Source organism: Herpailurus yagouaroundi, unplaced genomic scaffold (assembly GCF_014898765.1).
Source record: "Herpailurus yagouaroundi ecotype Mexico unplaced genomic scaffold, PumYag 209, whole genome shotgun sequence".
Classification (NCBI taxonomy): domain Eukaryota; kingdom Metazoa; phylum Chordata; class Mammalia; order Carnivora; family Felidae; genus Herpailurus; species Herpailurus yagouaroundi.
Window position 1 is genome coordinate 3,312,064 of NW_024412440.1, and position 22,137 is coordinate 3,334,200.

General features: G+C 39.7%; 2 protein-coding genes across 7 annotated transcripts in view; one reads left to right on the top strand and one right to left on the bottom strand.

Annotated features, from left to right (window-relative positions):
- RO60 (Ro60, Y RNA binding protein) overlaps positions 1–11,634 on the bottom strand; it is a 21,125-nt gene extending 9,491 nt beyond the window's left edge. The window contains exons 1-3 of one of the 3 annotated variants that reach the window (XM_040453599.1): positions 11,527–11,634; positions 7,153–7,226; positions 967–1,566 (exon numbers count right to left, since the gene is read on the bottom strand). In XM_040453599.1, the coding sequence (XP_040309533.1) occupies positions 967–1,566; positions 7,153–7,159 (607 nt within the window). In that variant the 5' untranslated portion in view covers positions 7,160–7,226; positions 11,527–11,634. Of the gene's footprint in view, positions 1–462; positions 579–966; positions 1,567–7,152; positions 7,227–11,526 lie in introns of those variants that run through there. The other 2 variants (XM_040453600.1, XM_040453601.1) reach the window with 2 other exon arrangements.
- UCHL5 (ubiquitin C-terminal hydrolase L5) overlaps positions 11,232–22,137 on the top strand; it is a 42,394-nt gene continuing 31,488 nt past the window's right edge. For 2 of the 4 annotated variants that reach the window (XM_040453602.1, XM_040453603.1), the window contains exons 1-3: positions 11,232–11,883; positions 20,078–20,141; positions 21,084–21,189. In XM_040453602.1, the coding sequence (XP_040309536.1) occupies positions 11,433–11,883; positions 20,078–20,141; positions 21,084–21,189 (621 nt within the window). In that variant the 5' untranslated portion in view covers positions 11,232–11,432. Of the gene's footprint in view, positions 11,884–11,928; positions 12,111–20,077; positions 20,142–21,083; positions 21,190–22,137 lie in introns of those variants that run through there. The other 2 variants (XM_040453605.1, XM_040453604.1) reach the window with 2 other exon arrangements.

Sequence of the window (22,137 nt, forward strand, 5' to 3'; positions counted from 1 at the left end):
AGGGCGCCTGGGTGGCGCAGTCGGTTAAGCGTCCGACTTCAGCCAGGTCACGATCTCGCGGTCCGTGAGTTCGAGCCCCGCGTCGGGCTCTGGGCTGATGGCTCGGAGCCTGGAGCCTGTTTCCGATTCTGTGTCTCCCTCTCTCTCTGCCCCTCCCCCGTTCATGCTCTCTCTCTGTCCCAAAAATAAACGTTGAAAAAAAAAATTAAAAAAAAAAAAAAGTCCACTCATAATAAAAAATGATAAATTAGGAATTCATGAGGAGCCGTCTTTTCAAGTTTCATTTCTGGTATTAAAAAAAGCAAATTTTGGACATGTTGATTTTTGTGGATGCTTATACTTTACATTCTTCTTGCCCAAAAGTTTTTATTTCCCTTCTAAGAAGGACTAAGTAATTACTGTACATCCAACTAACTTCTCAAAAGTCTCTTCCCATAGACACAGAAAACTGCCCCAAGTTACCATGTCCCCTGGCTGACTGCTTGGAGACAATTAACATCCTGAATTGTTAAGTTCAGCACTATTTCAGGCAGCCTTTAGGTTCCATGGAACATATGTCCTAGGAAGACAGGGAGGGAAAGAAAAATCTTAAGGGGCTGGAACAGTACAGCGTGGCTATCTGCTGTCTACTGGCTAGGATCCGCTTTGCTTCCTACAGCTTTCATCACGTCCATGCTGCTGTCATAGTCCGTAATCACTTGGGTAAGCATGCTAGCTAGCACAGTGACACTGTGAGATCTAGAATATTAAATTAATGTGTAAATCTGTCATTTGATTCTTGATTAGTAATGTCCGGATTGCCTGTGGTAGGTGTTTAATTCCAAGGTAGTATTAAACATTTGAATTAGTCAACCAATGTGTTTTGAGAATGAAACACAGGCTTTTAAATGAAAGCCTGTTTCAAATAAAATATTTCTATTTATCGGTATTTGCAACTTCCCCCAACCCAAAGGTTGTTATGCTTACCTTCATTGGAAGGTTTAAGATGTGACAATCTTAATAGATCTTTGTGAGACCAGCCATTTCTTTGTTTATACTTTGTAACTGCCAGAGCAAGGGCCATGCCCCCCTTTTCATTGTACCAGTCTGCTATAGCCTTCCGGAGGGCACGACCCCACATGCCACATTTCATGCTTTCCTTCAGATCTTTCTTAAACTGGATAAAAGTAAACAGATGTGTAGGAATGCGACAAACTTCAGAAACAGCTTTGAATGCCGCTTGTTTTGTGCTTATGTCGGAACACTGGGAACAAATGGCAAGTGCGAAGAGCATAGGCTCTTGCTTTGCCGTTCTGCCTTCTTGACTAAATGACTTTATTTCCTGTATCACTTCACATCCTCTGCCGTCTTCAATCAATCTAATTAAAGCTTCAGCATTTTCAAGGCCCAACTTTTGTTCTTTGATATAATAAGTCCCACCTTCAGAACCAAAACATAAGAACCGGTGTAGTCGATTCATATCAGTGACCTGCCATACATATCCATCTTCGGAATTGGTTATCTGCTTCTCATTCAGTGGTTGCATTTGGTTCACTGATTCCTCCATTCTTCTGTCTTTTAAGAAACCTATCAAAAAGCAAAATGTTATTATAGTTAGAAAGAAACAATAAAATTATAAGAAGGAATACATTTATTTTTATTTATTTTTGAAAACATTTATTAATGTATATTTTTTGAAATCTGTTACAAAGTCTATTAACTTAAAAGCATTTTTTAGGCTCATTAAGTGGTAGTACGATAACCAGAAACAACAAAGAGGTTATATTTTGGAGGTATAAGTTTGTTGCGTCAGAGACTAAGCAGGCAATTTAGCATGCAGTCTGAAGGCCCAGAGAGAAAATAAAAAGGGGTAGGGAGAGCAGCTGTGGTAGCTGAGGTTAAGAAAGGTCTTACTCCCTGAATAACTGCATACACAGTTTTGGTTGCATATCCAACATCCGTTCCTTCCCTCCCCTCTCTTCCTGGCAGTATGTCCTTTAGGGGAGGCTAGACCTTTTGCCAGACCGATGGGATGAATCTTGATTTACTCTAAGCCAGTGGTTCTCAAACTCTGTGTGCATCCAAAGTAACTGAATTGCTACTTAACATGCAGAATTGTGTGTTCCACCCACCACTCCCAAAGTTTCTTTCTTAATTTAGTTTATGTCTGGGGTGAGGCCTACACATTTGTACTGATCACAAATTCTCACTCAGGTAATGCTCGCATTTCTTTTGCCATGTGACAAGTATAGGGGATGGGCATCTAACTGGCCAGTGTGCAGTAAGTCTGCAGAGAATACTTCTGAGGTTTTCTTCACTCTTAAAAGTGGGCTTGGGCTCTTACTAAGAACGCTCCGTTTCTACCCTGAGACATTCATTTAAAGTGATGCTTGGAGTGTGGCAACTATCTTGAGCCACAGGGGAGCCAGTTTAGGAAGACACACTCATTTATAAGGATGGTAGCACAGAAAAAATATTAGAAGGAATCTGGGTCCACGAGCAACCTGGAATCATCGAGCAACCTGGAAATGCCTTACTTAGAAATTCTGTATCCTTGCATCTTTACTTGGAAATTTTGTATAGCTAAGCCGTTTGTAAGTTTTCTGTTACCTGTAGTTGAGAACATACTGATTAACATCCTATTAACTGTGCTCATGTGTAATTTATGTGATGAACTACCTGTACTTTCTTCCTTCCAATATCTCTAAAGCTACTAGCTGTATGGCAACAATATCGTTTTTTATCCTCCTAATGGAACAACCACAATGTCCACTACTTTATCAGTCCACTGCTACTCTAACTATAGTACAGCTGCCTATCTAGATGCCCCAAGTCTCCTGTCTATACCACTATAGTGCACTAGGTTTCTCCCCATGACAAACAAAACAACACGACCAGAAAATAAACCTCAACCAGCATTTATTGCATATTAGATGTAAGACATGAAAGAGAGCCCTGTTCCACTAAAAGGATTTTTTTTAAGTGTTTAAGAAAAAGAGTGTGTGTGTGTGTGTGTGTGTGTGTGTGTGTGCACATGTGCATGTGGGGGAGGGACAGAGAAAGGGGGTGGAGGAGGGAGAGACAGAATCCCAAGCAGGTTCCATGCTCAGTGCAGAGCCTGAAGAAGGGCTCAATCTCACGACCCTGAGATCAGGACCTGAGCCAATATCAAGAGTCGGATACCACAGAGCCTGCTTGGGATTCTTTGTCTCCCTTTCTTTCTGCCTGCCCCCTCGCACCCCCCCCCCCACTATCTCTCTCAAAATAATAAACATAAGAAAAAAAAAAAGAGTCAAACACCTAACTGACTAAGCCATCCAGGTGTCCCTAAAAATATTTTTTTTAAATGTTTTTCCCTGCCCTCAAAAAAAACCCACGTTCTAGTCAGTGAGGTAGAAATATACATATAATACAAAGCAAACTGTAATTAAGTGCTCTAATAGAAGTGTACTGAGAGTCAGCAGAGAATAAAATAATGTTGTCTCAATAATACAGGAAGACTTGTGCAGAATAGGCAAACTGAAAAACTGGTATATAAAGTTTGGGGGAATGTATTCCAGAAAGGGATTTCTGAAATCTTGCTGTCTTTAGATTTTAGAAAAAGAACTAAGTATATTGACACAGCTGTAACGTAATGTTAACTGATAAGGTAGTAGTAGCTTAAAGGGCAACACAAGATAAAAGAAATTCTGTATGTCTTGTACATCATCATAAAGATGATACAAGCTTAAGCACGTTTATATATTGTAGGGAAGGCTTAAGATGGAATCCTCGTGAATATTAACAATTAAGAGCTAGTGAGAAAAGGGCCCTTTAAAGGAGAAAGAGAAGGTGGGGTACACAGACTTAAAGTGAACCAGGGGCAGTGGTATCACGGACCACAGGGAAGAGAATTTCAAGGAGTCCATAGCTGTAATGTCAAATGCTCACAGATGAAGTAAAGTCTGGAAAATGACTACTGGATTTAGCAAACAGGAGTGAATGAAGAAGGGCAATTGTTGTAGAATCCTGCAAGAAGGAGGCTGAACAAAGTGGGATTAGGAGGGGCGCAAGGGTCGCTCAGTAGGTTAAGCATCGGAGTCTTGCTTTTGGCTCAGGTCATGATCTCACAGCTGTGAGATCAAGCCCAGCAATGAGCCCAATGCTGGGCTCTGCGCTGGGTAGGGAGCCTGCTCAAGATTCTCTCTCTCTATCCCTCCCCCCACTCACACGCCCTCTCTAAAAATAAGTAAGCGAGATTAGGAGTATGAATGAGGGAGGCTTCACAAGTGGACTACTCTTTTACAGAAGCATAAAGGGAAGGTAAGAGAGATGAGAAGACACTGAGGTGAAGTGGAATGATTCAATTTGGAGTGGAAGACAGTAAAGGATGTAACCAAGGGGATGAGATCACTAAAAGAAGTCAAACAGAATAAGCTTTAGAGCATCCAGGTTAAGACTGGCCTACTGACAGCAAGAGAGACATCTCTTTCACTAAGGGTGTAGACAGATTTGAGAAAAGAGAGGAATAAGGAGATTGAGGGAAGTCTGGCAGGTAAGGGAGCCATGAGGTTGGGTCTCAGAGAGGGGAACACATCATGACATGGGGATAAATGCATGGGAGAATGGAGAGCCTCACAATTTGAAGGTGACTGGGGGCAGGGGACAGTAGTTTGAATTGTGTTGGAAATAATCAGTGTCATTATGAGGCCTAGGCCTCAGATGGTGTCACCGTGTAATGATCATATTATATTAGTCATTAGGGACTGATTTACTGAGTGCAGCATAGGCTGAAACTGCTGCTGCAGTAATGATGCTTCTGCTATTTATTCTTACCCCCTCTTTAACATGGCTGTTTAGCTGCCTTTTAATCCAAAAAACTTTTGACAAGGATAAGAGGCTTCTCAAAGACTGACACCTTAACTGCTAATTCCAGTAGAAAATTTTCTATTATTTTGACCTTTGCACTGCATTTGATATTGCTAGCCCCATCTTTAGCTTTTACAAAAATACCCTTGGGTAGTACTTTCACCTGGCTATTGCTGCTTATTAGTTGAATAATATAGAAATGATATTCAGTATCAAATTATGCTAATACAACAGCTTTCCTGAACCAAAGCCCAAGAAGTGTGATTTAAAGGTCCCAGTTCAAGGGGCACCTGGGTGGCGCAGTCGGTTAAGCGTCCGACTTCAGCCAGGTCACGATCTCGCGGTCCGGGAGTTGGAGCCCCGCGTCGGGCTCTGGGCTGATGGCTCAGAGCCTGGAGCCTGTTTCCGATTCTGTGTCTCCCTCTCTCTCTGCCCCTCCCCCGTTCATGCTCTGTCTCTCTCTGTCCCAAAAATAAATAAAACGTTGAAAAAAAAAAAATTTAAAGGTCCCAGTTCAAATCTCAAAGTTCTTTCCCTTATTATTTTTTTGTCAGCATGTCTGGCTGGTATCTTTAGTTCCACTAAGAGCAGGGACCGGGTCTTAGTTGTGTATCCCTTCTCTGAACCTTAAGTTCACTCTTAAGACTAAGTATCACTCTTAAGTAATTAGTAATATATATTTAAGAATAACAGAGCAATATTAAAGTAATTTTCTGAACCATCTAAGAATTATATGTATGATTGCCTTTTCTTTCCTCTAACATTTTTAAAAATAAGTCTCAACATGTGCAATTAAAAATATAATTCCAGCCTTTAAGATAAATTCTGTAATTAGAAAAAAAGGACTATATGCAGTAAATGGATATACAATAAAAAATAATACATGAGAAGTTATGAAGAAGAAGTAATGAATACTAAGTAAAACTGTCTTTTGAGAATAGTATTTCTTTGAAAGTTTTTCTAACGCATTTAGTATCAGGTATAAGTATCTTGTTGAGCAAGCAGCAAAATGAACTTTTAAATCTAGGGAAGATGCCTAAGAAAAATCCCTAAATGTAATCCTTGTAATTTCTACCATAAGAAATGTAGTTACTTATTCATAGCTGTGTCAATGGAATCTTATCCTTGCATGTATTAATGACAACCATGAAGACATACCCTTTCAACATTTTTACAGGAAAAAATGCCCAGCTTTTCACATGGTTCTAGGACTATTCTTTCCAGGATGAAACATAAAACAGTAGGACAGATTGCATGAATGGCCCCTCTCTACTTGCTTGTGTAAATTTATCAGACTCAAAAATTTAAAGTTAAATATGAAAAGCAGAATGGCACTACTTCTAAGCTACTCTCCTGGTACCTGACTGCTGATATATAAATTAACTTTAAAATTGTCTAGGTGGTAAGACAGCGGTATAATAAAGAATATCTAGTTTTTTTCTTGGCAGAGCTTCAAAAATGCTAGGAATTTCCAGATTGATAAGTCTTTTTGTTATGCTAATGTGGTGATTCATTCTGGGCTTCAGGATGGGGGCTGGTCACCAAAAAGACTAATCATTTGATTAGAGGGTTGGCATTTTGGGCCAGATCAAACTCCCAGGAAGGCTGTAGGGCCCAAAATTGGGCTCAACCACACAGTCAACCAATCATAACCAATCATGCCTAGTAATAAAATCCCATATACAAACTGTGAATATCAAAGTTCACTGGTGCTTCCTAACTGGTAAACAAACTGATGTGCTGGGAGTGTGACCAGCCAGGATTCCACACAGAGGGTATCCCTCTCCTGCCTCCAGACTTTGGCTTATAGGTGGCTTCCATTTGGCTGGTCCTCAGGCATATCATTTAACTGTAATCATTAGGATAGTGTTTTTATGTTTTTTTAAATTTTTCTTTTTCAACGTTTATTTATTTTTGGGACAGAGAGAGACAGAGCATGAACGGGGGAGGGGCAGAGAGAGAGGGAGACACAGAATCGGAAACAGGCTCCAGGCTCTGAGCCATCAGCCCAGAGCCCGATGCCGGGCTCGAACTCACGGACTGCGAGATCGTGACCTGGCTGAAGTCGGACGCTTAACCGACTGCGCCACCCAGGCGCCCCAGGATAGTGTTTTTAGAGAGTTATGTGAGTTATTCTAGTGAATTATTGACCCTGAGGGGGTTGTGCGAAGCCCTGAATTTATAGTTGGTTGCGTAGACTAGAGACCCTACTTATAACAGGTGTCTCAAGAAAGGGTAGTCTTGTTGGGGATCTTGCCCTTTAACTTGTGGTGATGTAGGAAACAAAGGCAGAAGAATAAAAGATTAAATTTCCTTATAACTTACAGGCCATTGACAAGTCCTCAAGACAGGCAGATTGACATTCCTCTGGGAGCTCAGCTGCCTCGATGTTGACTTTGCTAAGGGCAAAAGGCAATCTTATTAGCCTGACCCCCCAGAATCGTATGTCTACTTAACATATAAAAACTCCTTTGGAAACTTCCTTTACCTCTACTACCCCCCCCCCCCCAAGATATATCTTGGCAATCATACTCCAAGCTTATGGTCCCCTGATAGATATCTGAAGGGTCTCATTACTGAGTTTTTACTAAACAGTAATAAATGACCTTTTCCTAACAGCAGCTAGCCTCTCAAGGTCCTGGAAACCTTGTTTCCAAAATACCTTCGAGACTAGACCCCTCCTCCCCTGAAGATATATAATCAGTCACCCATCGCAACCCCAGTGCAGCTCTTTCTGTCCATGGGTCCAGTCCCCGCGTTTTAATAAAACCACCTTTTTGCACTGAAAACATCTCAATAATTCTTTCTTGGTTGTTGGCTCTGAACCCCAACACTTAAAACCGCATCAGTGGGATCTTAAGCTAACTCTGGAACTGAACTGAACTGAACTGCGGAACACTGAGTTTGTGTCAGAGAACTGGGTCAAAACAGACACCAAAGGCACAGGGACAGTAGGAAAAAAAAAGATAAACTGCACTTCACCAATATTTAAAATCTGTGTTTCCTCAAGAAAGTGAAAAGAGATCCCAGAGAATGAGAGAAAATAACACGCAAATCATACCATAAGGAACTTGTATCTAGAATTTATAAAAAACTCATAACTCAATAATAAGATAATAACCCAATTAAAAAACAGGCAAAGCATCTGAGCAGGCACTTCTTCAAAGATGTACAAATGGCCAATAAACATATAAAAAGATGCTGAATATCATTACTCATCAGGAAAATGCACAACAAAACTGAAATGAGATCCCACTTCACGTTCACTAGGATGGCTACAATCAAAATGACAATAATAAGAAGTGTTGGTGAGGAGCTGGAGAAATTAAGACCCACATACATTGTAAAACGAAGGATCATATGGTAACTCTATATTTAACCTTTTGAAGAATTGCCAAAGTGGTGAGGGGTTTCTTCACGGGGTGATGAAGATGTTCTGAAATTAGACAATGGTGAACGCTCACACTGAGATACAGAAACTAAAGTGACTCCATGAACTGTGTTTTTCCTCGTTTTCCTGCTTCTACACTTGCTAGGACCTGCACCCCACCTTACACACGCTTTACACTTCTAGTACAAAAAATGTATTCCCTTTCTGTAAGGGTCAAGGAGCTAATGATTTCTTTGGAGTCTTCCAGCACAGATCGGAGTGAAAGAGCAAGGTTGCAGACACTGACTCCAGGCACACTGCCGCCAGATCCCTGGCTCCAGGGCACAAGTGACTTATGGAGGACACCTGAGCACTCCTCGTTCTGACCAGTTTCTGGATGCCTGAGAAGACATATGGACCAGACCACAATCCTTAATAAAAGCACTAGAGCCCAAACAAAACTGAGACTACTCTACTCTCCTTTCTGAGTCTCTCAGATACTCTGTATCTGTCACCTCTCTGTATCTTCAATAAACTCTGCTCTCACTTGATGTCTATCCTTCCTAAGGCCAAGGATCCTCTTGGCTGGTCCTGCAGGACTCCTTCTGGGTCCATGGACCCAGTCTGCCTATGTCAACACAAGTCTGTGAATATACTAAAATTCACTGTATTGCATACTTAAAATAGTGAATTTCATGACACGTCAATTCTATCTCCAAAATCTGTCATTAAACGAAAACTAAAAATTGACTATATTTGGGAAGTCATTTAAATAGACATTCAAATGATATTTAACTATCTATTTAACTGTTTATCTATTTAACTATTTATCTAACTATCTATTTATTTATCTACTTAACTATTTATTTATAGGTATTTCCTAGATTTGTCTTTAGAAAGCAATTTGAGATACACACAGATATATACAGTATCTTAATTTCTCCTCTCCCCAACTCCAATCATCTCCCCCCTCGGAGCTTAAGCTCCACTGTCAGTGATTTAGAAGGCAGTTGGGCAGTGAGTGAGGTCAGAGCCTGGTCATCAATTAATCCACTCGTGAATAATCAAGTGTTGTAAATCCAGATTAACAATTAAAAAAAAAAAAAAAAAAGACAGTTAATTCTTTGGGTTGGCCTGTCCTATCCAGAGCTCTTAAAGCACACCATTCTAAAGACTCTAATATAGCTGAAGTTATTTTAAACTTCTGTAAATTAAAATTTGTGGAAGAATTAAACAGGTCACAGTATTTTTAAAGGCATAGCCACAATTTGGAAGTTGGTTGTGGACATTTTATACATTGCCCACTTCTTTCTTTCTTAATATTGACTGCCAAATCAGTGAATGCCAGTAATTAATATACAAAATGTATATTGTATATTACAATATACATATTGCCTTGGGCACTGTTGTATGTATGTAACAGCAGTTCTTTCTGCTTTGTATTCATTAGAACAACGTTTACTGTTATCTTTTAACAGTACTAATAATACAGTGTTTTTGAGGATTCCTGTTTTTCTTGAATGTACACATCTGAATATCTTTGCAAACTCTGTTGACTGTTTATTACTCGAAAATGTTTCTTCCCATGAGGTCGAACAAGTTTTGCAGCTTAACCGTTTTTAAATGAGGTCAAAGCTGATGTACACCTATGAGAGAGTGCCAGACAAAAGAAACAATACTGCAAAAACTGGGGCCACAAAGTCAAACAACTATCATTCAGACTGCTGGTGTACCTGAGTTGATCATGTCATGTGGGATGCAACAAAAAGTGGTGAGGACCTGTTGCAAACATGACAGCATGCCATCCCGAAGGCGTGCATCTTCAGCCAAGTGGTCGCCATGTAGTATGCATTTTGTATTACCAAATCTTCTCATTTTCCTCAAAGACCCAGAAATCTGGATTTTTTATGCAAATTTAGGATTAAATGTGAAAATAAGTGAAAAAAAAATTTAAACTCCCTTTCTGGTTACTTCTAGGCTGTGTAAAGGGCTAATTTTTCAGTTAGGGGGGGTGTTTCTACCACAGCCACCAAGTTCATAAATAAATGTTAGTTATGATGTATTTATTCAGCACAGAAAACACTTTCAAGTTCATGGCAATATCATAGATTAAAAAATAACACACATTATCACAAACAGCTATGGACTCCAATGACACTCATTCTAGGTATGGTTCATTAAGGAAATACAGCTAGACTCCTGTGCCTCACAAACTTTTTCCTGTCTCCTAGGGACAAACTTCAAAAGTTTCAAATGAAAACAAACAAACAAACATTTTATACAAATTTTGATTTCTACTCCACAATATAGCCAGGCCTTTTTTTTTTTTTTTTTTAAAGTAATCTCTATGCCCAACTTGGGGCTCTAATTTGCAACCAGGAGATCAAGAGTCTGATGCTCTACCGACTGAGCCACCCAGGCGCCCCATAACCATGCTTGCTTCAATATAAAAACTGTTCTGTTGTTTCCCTAAGTAATATTTGTCATGTTAATTTTGTGGCTTCACCTAGTCCATAACACAGGGCTCGCTAACTCCGATGGATAGGACACCTGTTTGTGAAGCAAGGAATCAGTTTTGTCTACTAAAATATTTTTTTTCTGGAAGCCAAAGGCCCTTCTTGGAACTCAGAGCTTTAAGGAGTGATGCATAAATACACATACTCTTAAAGATTTATAATCTTAACAGAGGTCTGCTGAACGAGGGCATTTTCACGGTTTAGCGAAAATAGGCATTTTTGGTTTAACTCCTTTAATCTTAGAAACATTACAAATGTTCGATTAATACATTACGTTTTTTTCAACCTAATTTTCTTTTAGGCATCGCATCCCCTTACACTTGTCTATCGTCCCCACGGATTACAGAACAGATCTCACTCTTCTCGTCATTCCCTCGAGGATAAATTCGCCTTCTGTCTTTGCACCAAAATCCCTCTTCCAAACCCCAGAGCCGAGGCAACGCCTCCCGGCGCAGAAGCCGCGGGAGGAGGAGGAGGAAGAGGAGGAGTAAAGCGGGCACTCCGGACGCTGGCCTGTGGGAAGCTATGGAAGCACAAGCCGGAGCGGTCCGGGATTCGGGAAAGGCCCACCCTGGGGAGCGTCTCAGCCTGGCCAAGCGAGGTTGTGCCCACAGCGATGCTGGTTTCGTTACCCAGCAAGGGCAGGACGCGGAGGCAGGGCGGTGGAGAACGATGGTTTGGCGAAGTGTTTGCTCCGGCCTCGGTCGCAGGGATGCGGGATGAGGGACATGGAGGATGAGCTAAACCTTGCGCGTCCCCGGGGCCGCTCAGACCGCACAAAGGGCCCCAGTCGGCCTCCCGCAGTTTCCTCACCTGTGCTTGCCGGCCGACCCTCCGAACCCGCAGCGCCACTGGGAGAAGCCCTGCGAGGCGCGGGAAAACGAGTAGAAGCTGCTGCAGCCCTTAGGGCGGTAACTGCTCCAACTCCACTAACGCCAGGGCCTGCAGGTTCGGCTCCCGGGAACGAGCCCCGCCCCTCTACTTTTGCCCCGCCCTCGCTCCAGACTGGCGAGGATCCCGGATGTTACCTCCTCCGGCGTACTGAGTCCCCTCCCTTTCTTCTTAGGCCCCGGCCCCTTCCGAATCCGCTACGGGTCCTGCACGGCCTAGGAAGAGTTTCACTGTCTCTTGGGTGGCTAGAGCGTCCTCCCGCGCTTAGTCGCGCTGCAGGTGACGGCGCCCGGAGGCTGTCGGGAAGTAGGCGGGGTGACGTGGGGTTGACGAGCTCAGCGGCGGGTTTGCCGAGATCAGTGCCCGGCGGCAGCTGGTGCGGGGGGCGGCCAGAGCCTTAGGTGGAGCGGGGCGGTGTGTGGCCGGGGCCATGACGGGCAATGCCGGGGAGTGGTGCCTCATGGAAAGCGACCCCGGGGTCTTCACCGAGCTCATTAAAGGATTCGGTGAGAGCCAAGGGGACCGTCCTGGGCCGGGGGTCACGGGAGGAGGCCCAGGCTGGGCATAGAGTGGTTCTCTGCGGTCACCGCCGCCTCGCGTCTGAAGGGAAGCGACTCTGGAAACCTGGATCGCGGAGGGCTCTCGTCCCCGTCTCAGTCCTGGGCAGTCGCGTTTCCGCAGTGATTCCACATCACGAGGGCAGGGATCGTATCTGCCTTGTGCACTGTCGTATCCTCAGGACTCGGCAGTTACTTGCTTAATTGACTGGAGCGCTTCCCCCCGCCCCCGCCCTTCCGTGTGTATCTTTCCCTCTCTACCATCGCTCTTCTGCGGAGCGCTCCCTATACCCGGCAGGTGTGCCCAGGTGCACGTCTCGGGCCATCAGTTCTGCAAGAAAACCTAGGGTGTGCCTCCTCCACGGTAGGGTATATGGCCCAAGCCGCGCAGGAACCCGAGATTCTAGTTACTCAAAGCCGAACACCTTGAGTGTGTGATTAGTTCTGCGGACGTTCCCACAGGCTCACTGCGTGGGACTGACGAGCCACTTCGCTAGTTATTCTCCCTGATCGTTTTTTGGCTTCCGGTAAAGTGGTTTCTTGAGCTAGTGCTCTAGACCAGAGGCCACATGCTTTCCTCAGCTTTTTTTTTTCTGGCTGTGTTCCTTGTCTTACATCCTAAATAGTCAGCATATTTCACTTTTTATCCTTTCCTGCCCTTCTTGTTCCCATCCTTTTCTTTGGGCAGTAAGTTTATTTTTATGGCTACTTTTTTTTTTCAAGTATTATTAATTCTAGCTATTATGTTAAAACTTGTACTGGAGATGAAAATTAAACGTTGATGTAGATACTATCGTACATAGCTGAATGTTTGGAATATAATTTATCAAGAATATGTTTACCTACGTTTGTTTACCTACGTATGTTTACCTATCAAGCGTATGTTCTTAGGCACACTGGGAGGGTTTGGGAATTTTCATTGTGAATGAACCACGAGTGCTCCTCTAAAGATCTGACACTCCAACTAATATGGTGTATTAATTGCTGTGTTAGAGTGTGTACAGAATGTAACGGGAACACAGGTCATGGAAGAGCACAGGCAGAAGGAAAAACATAAACAGTAGTAATGTTAAAGTATATGGCATAGGAAACAACCTAGCAAAGTGACTGAAAATGTATGTGACAGACCAGAGGAATATTTCAATCTGAAGTTGAAAAATAAACTGAGGCTAGATTGTTTGCTGAGTTGTATAGTTTGGATTGCCCTGTGGTTACTGGGGACTTAACTGTCAAAGATACTGGAATGCTGAAATGACATTTTTATAATTAAAAAAGGTTTACCAAGTGTAGTGTGCAGGGTGGAGTGGAATGAAGCCAGAGAAGCTAGAAGTCTCTTAAAATGGTTGGAGTCAGGTGATTAGCTTGACATAAACTAATAGGTTAAAGAGGAGGAGGTAATTGCAATAATTTTGCTATATTTAAATCGATAGGACTGCTGACTGACTGGATGTAGGGGAAAAGGGGAAAATGACTCCATAGTTTCTAGCTTGAATGGCAGGTGAAGTATAAGAGAACAAGCTTGATGGATGAGAAAATTCAGTTTTGGACATTGAGTTTGAGATGTCTGTAGGTTTAGCCATAAAACTTACCTTTAAAACCTTAGCTATTATGATATAGTAAAGTTAACTTTAAGAAATACTATACTAGGCAAGTTTGTTTTTAAATTAATCCACTCCATTAACAGTTATTGCTTCAGTCCCATACGTATAGAAAACTTAGAATTGAAAATGATTATAAAAGCCATGCATAAAAGAATATGTAACTGCGTCTTCTTACACTACCACAAATTAAAAGTAATTGCTATTAATGGATTGGCCACATTAGCAGAAAAATGTTGCAAAAAGTTAAATGATGGTAGTTGTATATCATCATCAGATAGTTTCAAAGAGAAAACAAGTGTATTTCAATCATTTCCATTTTTTTTTTAGCCAGTTCTTGGCTTTAAAAAAGTTTTTTGAAGTTCATTCTTCCAAAAGTGGACAATCTTACTGTGTTCTGAATGCAAATGTAAATTTATTTTAAAAGGTAGTTCATTGGAAGGGAAATTATTTGTGGAGTCAGTGAATATATAAATACAAATTTTAGTGGACTATAGCATCATGATAAAACAAAATCCTTATTAAGAAACTGATGGAGCAGACACATACTTTTAATTGGTGTGGCACATACATAATTCATGAATGCACCAAAACAAACTATGATGGTCTACCAATTAAAAACAGAAGCTATAAACTTCTGTTTCCAGCCAGGATGGAATAGCAGGGACTGCATTTACTTTTCCACAGCAAATCAATGACCCCAGCTTTCATTTCAAGAAACTAGAAAAAAGAGCAAATGAAACCTGAAGTAAGCAGATGAAATAATAAAGATCAGAGTTGAAATTAGTGAAACAGAAAAGAGAAAAGTAGTGGAGAAAATCAATGAAACTAAAAGCTGGTTTGTCAAAGATCAATAAAATGGACAAACCCCAAGTCAGCCTGGTCAGAAAAAAGAGAGGAAAAGGGCACCTGGCTGGCTCAGTTCGTAGAGCATGAAACTCTTTTAAATATTTATTTATTTTTGGCAGAATGCAAGCCAGGAAGGGGCAGAGAGAGGAGGACAGAGGATCCGAAGTTGGCTCTGTGCTGACAGGTTGACAGCAGCTAGCCCAGTGTGGGGCTTGAACTCACCAACCATGAGATCGTGACCTTTAGCTGAAGTCAGACACTCAACCCACTGAGCGACCCAGGTGCCCCAGTAGAGCATGCAACTCATGGTCTCAGGGTTGTAAGTTCAAGCCCCATGTTGGGTATGGAGATTTCTTAAAAATAAATACTTAAAAAAAAAAAAAAAAAGGGAAAGAAAAAGTAGAGGAGACACAATGACCAATATTAGGAGTAAGATGATACCACTATGGATTCTGTAGATTAAAAAGATAATAAGGGAATATTCTAAACATTATTATGCCAATCAATTTGACAACTTGGGTGAAATGTATAAATATCTTTAAAGACATAAATTACCAAAGCTTATACAAGAAGAAATGGATAACCAATATAGCCTTACTTTATTAAATAAATTGAAATTGTAACTTAAAATCTTCCCACAAAGAGAACTGTAGCCAAAATTGCTTCACTGGTATATTATTTCAAATATTTAAGGATTAAGTAATACCAATTTTATACAAACTTTTCCCAGAAAAAATGGAGAGGAAGGAATATTTCCCAATATTCTCTGAGGGCCATCATTATCATAACACCCAATACAGAAAAGACATTACAAGAAAAGGAAACTACAGACCTAACTCCATCATCAACATAAATGCAAAAATTCTTAAAAAAATATGTTTTTTTGATGTTTATTTATTTTTGAGAGAGAGAGAGAGAGACAGATAGAGCATGAGTGGGGAAAGGGAGACCGAATCAGAGCAGGCTCCAGGCTCTGAGGTGTCAGCACAGAGCCGGATGCGGGCTCAAACCCTTGAGGCATGAGATCATGACCTGAGCCAAAGTTGGATGCTTAACTGACTGAACAACTCAGGCGCTCCATAAATGCAAAAATTCTAAACAGAATTTTAGTAAATCAAATCTAATAATCTATTAAATGGACAGTATGTCATGGCTGAGTGGGGTTTATCCTAGGAATTCAGTGTTGGTTTAATATTTGGGATTCAATGTGATTCACCAAAGTAACACAAAAAACCCCAAAAAACTATATGATTATCTTTTTTTTAAATTTTTTAATGTTTATTTATTTTTGAGAGAGACAGAGACAGAATGCCAGTGGATTAGGGGCAGAGAGAGAGGGAGACACAGAATTGGAAGCAGGCTCCAGGCTCTGAACTGTCAGCACAGAGCCCGACGCGGGGCTTGAACTTACGGACCACAAGATCATGACCTGAGCCAAAGTCGGACGCTCAACCGACTGAGCCACCCAGGCGCCCCTATATGATTATCTTAATAGACACAAAAAGCATTTGATAAAATCCAACATCTGTTAAGAAATATGGACTATTATATTTTACCCTGTTTGCCAGCTAACAAGTTAGCCTGTTTATATTATAAAGGATTGTATTATTGATATGTATTGATAAAGAGATAAAAGACTGTATTATGTATTAGCCTTGGCACAGTAGGCAACAGGAGATTCACATTTGCATTGGATCCCTTGTCCTACAAGTCCATGGGAGTGGCGGTAGGTAGAGGTGGATGTTGCACACATGGGTCTGTGTCATAGCTAAGGAACCCTGAGTTTAGGGAACTTCCAATTTTATTAAAGAGGCTGCTAGCAAACCTGCTCGGCCTTTGGCTTTAGGAAGATACTATGGACAGCACGTAAGTCTTATCTTTGCACCAGGGGGAGACATTATCTATCTTTCAAGTCTGTTTATTGAAATAACATCCTTGAAACGATAGTCCAGAACTCCTCCCAGAAGATAAGCAGAAACAGGAGAAACTCATTGAGAGTTGTCTCCCAATAAATTCCATTTTTCCTTTCTACCCCAAACATGCCATCCCTTCAGCTTCTCTGATTAATCTGATCTGACCCACAGAGCTGGTACCGAATCTGTTTAGTTTATCTCTTACTGTGTTTACATTAGAAAGCAGTGGCTTTCTCCTTAAGTTTTTGTTTTGACCTTTCATCTTGGCTGAAGGCCATAATTCAGGTATAGGTAGTAATTGCACAGACTCCTCCTGGGCTTGCCAGGAGGGAGTCTTGCAGAATTCCATCATTCACAACAACTCTGGCCCAGGAGTTGAGACAAATCTGAATGACTTTTGGGGCCAATATAGTGTTTCCTTGACATGAAGCTCTGTTAGGAGTTCTCCTGAGGTACATGTTCCCTTGTTTGGAGGAGAGAGGCAAGTTAATGCTTGGCTTTCATACAGAAAGTCAAAGTATACTTATGAGAGTGCATCTAGTATGCTTAGAAGCAAGTATTGCTTATAATTGTTGAGGACCCCAAAATGGAGCCTTCTCATTAGGGATACAAATTCACAGCTCTCCAGTTTGGGGTTCACAAATATTTGAGTCTCATCCTTGTTTTTGGGGTGATTGTCCACAATGCAGATTTTCCTACTTGGTGACATCACTAACTAAATGACATTTGTCCATACCATTGAATGACATGGTTAGGGATGATATCTGGGACTATTTTTTGTAGGAGGTGTAGAAGCCAGGGCCATGTCTTTACTTCTCGTAGATTTGGTGAGGTTAGGGGAATAACAAATTGTCAAAACTTTTGGAAGATAGCATTACATTTAAATTTAAAGCAATGGCAACAGAGGGCCCTCCCAGAGTTATCTTTCTTCAGGAGAAAAGCTCCAGGTATATTTTAAAGAAAATTATTTTTGAAATTAGTTTTTGAATAGAACTATTTTACAGAGCCACCAGTATCATAATACAAATGTGTTAGTCAATACACAAATATCTCAAACGTTTTCATTTCAGTACTTCCTTTCATTTTGGAGCAGAGTCCTGGTTTGGATGACAAATCCTATGTTAATCCTGTTTAAGACCTAGTTCAACTATCCATGAAAGTTGCTCTGATCAGCAAGGATAGTAATGATCTCTCCTGCTTCTTAACTTCCAGAAGGCTCTCTGGTGTACCTCTCATAGGCATGTTAGGCAGGCTGCCATTTGAGTTGTATATACCTGTTTCCTACTGGTTGTGAAGTATTGTTTTGTTTATTTTTAAATAAAGTCTACCCACTACGTGGGGCTAGAATTCCGGACCCTGAGATCAATAGTCACATGCTCTACTGACCGAGCCAGCCAGGCTCCCCTTAGTTGTGAAGTTCGTAAGTATTGCAACTATTGTTTATTATTTTCTGTCCATGCCAGGACGTAGTACCATGCTTGGCACGTAAAAGGTATTTGTAAAATACCAGCATTTTGTTAACTTTTTAAAGCCTTCTCCCCACACCCACCTTTTTACTTAATATATGTTAGGGAGTCTGCATTAAGTGATTCATTGTATTTAGTGTTTGATAATATATACCTCACAAGAATTGTGTGGATTGGATGAAGCAGGAGGTATTCTTGTTTTATACATGAGGAAAGTGAGGCTCTAGGACATTATGTTCTTGCTCAAGTTTAAGAACTTTAAGGCAGTGCTCGGATTGGAACCAGGCCTCTTGAATCATTGCTTCTCTTTCCTATACCATGCATTATTTGAAATTGAATGTACATAAGGGAATTATTAGATACTGAATGTATATAAGGAGATAGGTATTAAGAGTTGAGTAGTATGTCTTTTGTACCCCAAAAGTTGTGTGTTTGTTTAGCTTAAAGTTGTTTAAACAGGCATCATCACTTGAAATTCTACCCGTGCAAAAGATTTGGGGACACTTTTATGCAGTGGACTTTTGTTCTTTTAGTATACTATGTTTTAATGTTTGGCCTTTTTACAATTGATTTCCAATAGCAGTAACCAGTATTAACAATTGCATTAGTGTCCTTTTGTGCCCTTTTCAATGCTCATAAATACAGGTTTACATTTGTAAGTTCTTTCCCCCCAGCTTCCTATATGTAAATGTCTATCAAGATGTTTTCTACTACAAACAGCCTATAACTCTCCTTGTATGTATATCTTTAATACAAGAGTGAATTCTTAATAGATAGTTGCTGTATATAACAAGTTGAGTCCTGGAATGGTATGAATGCCCAAAGTCATGTAGTTGGTTGACTGAATTTTTTTTGTAACTTCTTTTTTTTTTTTCCCAGATAGGCCAAAGGCTTCTCTAGCTTTTACTTGACAATAATCTGGAATATTAAAAACTGTCCAGACTTTGGAACCAGATGTGGATTTTAATTAGTTTTTTTTTTTTTTTTTTTTTTGTATATACTAGCTGTAGTGAATTTAGGAAGACACTTAACATCCCTAACCCTCTTCTGTATAATACTTGCCTTGCAGTGATTAGAGAAAATGCATTTAAAGCACTTTACACATAGAAGGCACTGGTAAATATGGCTGTTTTTTTTGTATTTTGATGGTACTAGCTAACATTTAGTAAACCCTTAGAGTGTGCCAGGCACTGTATTAAATGTATCTCATGCATACAAAATTATCTCATTTATTCCTCACAACAACTCCATGAATATGGGAACAGAGAGGTTGGTTATATAGCTAGTAAATGGAGGAGCTGGGATGCAAACCGTGGCATTTTTGAGGCCAACCTCTTAACCAGTACACTGTTACTCTGATATGTACTACTAGAGCAGGGTGTCTTAGTCTTGGCAGTGTTGACATTTTGGGCCAGATAATTCTTTGCTGTTTGGCTGTCTTGTGTAGTGTAGGATGTTTAGCATCTCTGGCCTCTGTCCACTAGATGCAAGGACTTCCCACTGGTGACAGTTGTGACGAATGTCTCCAGACATTGTAAAACCTTTCTTAGGGAGGCAAGGGACAAGAAAAATTTCCCTGATTGGGAACCACTGTCCTAAGTAAGGGTATGTTTGGTGGACTCCGAGGTAGTTGAAAATAAAATAAAATTAAATAAATAAATTAAAAAGTATAGAATTGGAATTTAGGGAAGGGTCAGAGCTAAATATGTGATATGAAAGTCACTGGTAAGTGGTAGTTATTTATTACCACTTAAAAAAAAAAGTGTAAGTAAAAGGGAAACAGCAATTGAGTAGAAAGAGTGGATTGTAAAAGAGACAGATTGAGAGGGACTGAGAAGTCGGGGTGGTGTTTCAGTGAAAATAAACTTGAAACCTCTTTCAATTGTAAAAGTAATATACTCCCATTATAAATAATTAGGAAATAGTAAAGGAATTAAAAGGATTTGTCTGTGAGCTTTATCAGTTTTACCATTTTAATTTGTCATGTCTCATGGCCCCTAAATGTACATTCCTTTCAGTTAGTATTTTATTTAATGGTGAAGGAAAAAATGAGTTATTTTGTTTTCTGAAGAAATACTATCTTATTTCAGGTTGCCGAGGAGCCCAAGTAGAAGAAATATGGAGTTTAGAGCCTGAGAATTTTGAAAAATTAAAGTAAGTATTATCTTAGTTGTGTTAAAAATAATGTCTGTACTTTAAGCAGATTGTTGTCTATTTTACTTGGATTACAGTAGGGTGAATATGTCATCTCCTTAAGTCTTTTTTCCATCTTGTGAGAGAGGTATTATTACTCTCATATCATAATCAAGACCTGAGACTCATATAAGTAACTTGCAAGGGATTACAAACTAAGTCTCTGTAATTGCATATCAAGATGGTTGATTAATTTATTATAATATTCACTTATAGATCAATAGGACTAGAAGACAGAACACATTTTCACATTAAAAATGTGAATACCTGAATATTAGATTAGTCTACAAAACATATTTAGTACATAACATATATTGATAGTCATTCAGAATTTGTGTGTTATCGCCTTGCTTCTTGGTGAGGTTAAAGTTCAGATTCCAAATGTAGATGCTAGGAAGTTTCTTCCTTTCTCCCATGCTTCTGACTTGTGAGCCTCTTCTTATCCCCAACCTTGTGCCCGTAAGAATGGACCCTGTTTTGCAAATGGAAGACTAGGGAAATTTTCTTTGGAGGGAGAGTTGTTGGATTCTTGGAATATGACGAGGAGTAGGCTTTATTCATCTATATTGGAATTCAATATAGGGTTAACTGCTTCTTTTAGTTTTGCTATGTTCTTATTTTCAGTTTTTAAGAGAGGTGATACAAGGTAGAAGTGAAAATCCAGATTTGAGAATAAACCTTTCATTATAATTCTGTTTTACCTGATGTAATTTTAAGGTTTATTAGCCTTGTCTTAGGCAACATTTTAATGACAATGAATAACAATAGAAATCTTTAAAAAATTTCTCAAACTTACTTCATTCGCAATATATTTGGTAAGTAACTGACTGAAATGTGATGTATTGACTGTGTGTTAAAAAACAAGAAAGGTTTGGTGTCACTAATTTGTACTTTCTTTTGTAGGCCAGTTCATGGGTTAATTTTTCTTTTCAAGTGGCAGCCAGGAGAAGAACCAGCAGGCTCTGTAGTTCAGGACTCCAGACTTGACACAATATTTTTTGCCAAGCAGGTATGGTCCTCAGATACTCTGAAGTCTTGAGAGCAATCCTTTTGATAAAAAGAACTGTATTTCACTTTTGTGTCTTTGGTATAGTAGTCCTCAAACTTTTTTGCCTTAGGATCCCTTTACGTTCTTAAAAATTATTGAGGTCTCCAAGAGCTTCTCTGTTTATATGGATTATATTTATCAATATTTATTATATTAGACATTAAGACTAAGGCATTTGAGAGTTACTTATTAATTGATTTAAAAATGACAAATGCATTACATGATAACATAAATAACACATTTTTTAATGAAATATAATCACATTTACCAAAACAAAATTAGCAAGAAGTTTTACATTTGCATTTTATGTTATTTTTGCAAATTGTAAATATTTTGCAAATTGTAAATACTGTTTTTGCAAATCTAATGTCTGTCTTAATAGTACATAGCTAGATTCTCCTATCTACTTCTTTATACTCCTACTTGCAGTGTTTTTGTTTTGTTCTGTTTTTGGTTGAAGTATATGAAGAAAATTCAGTCTCACACATATGTAGTTGGAAAGGGAAGAGCATTTTAATAATCTTTTTCAGAGAATTCTATTCTTTGATGTTATATCAAAACTCTAAAAATATTTCTTTTTTAAATGTGAAATCTGAAACAGTATCAGTGAACTTTGTTCTTTGTTATATTAAATTTTTTTTGGTTTATCTTTCTCTGCAAATGGATCTTATACTCATTCAGCATTCAGCAACGTTGTGCATTGGTCATTTCAAATATTCACCGACTTCTACAGATCTTCTGAATGTTGCCACATTTGTTTACATACCTTATCAACAAGTCACATGTATTAATATTACCATCTGTAGAATTAGAAAAGTTGTTAAGTATCAGGAAACTTTTAAACTCACAATGGAGGATCTAAGTCATACCAAATTCTAGTTTTCACTTGAAAGTTTAAATTTTATCAAG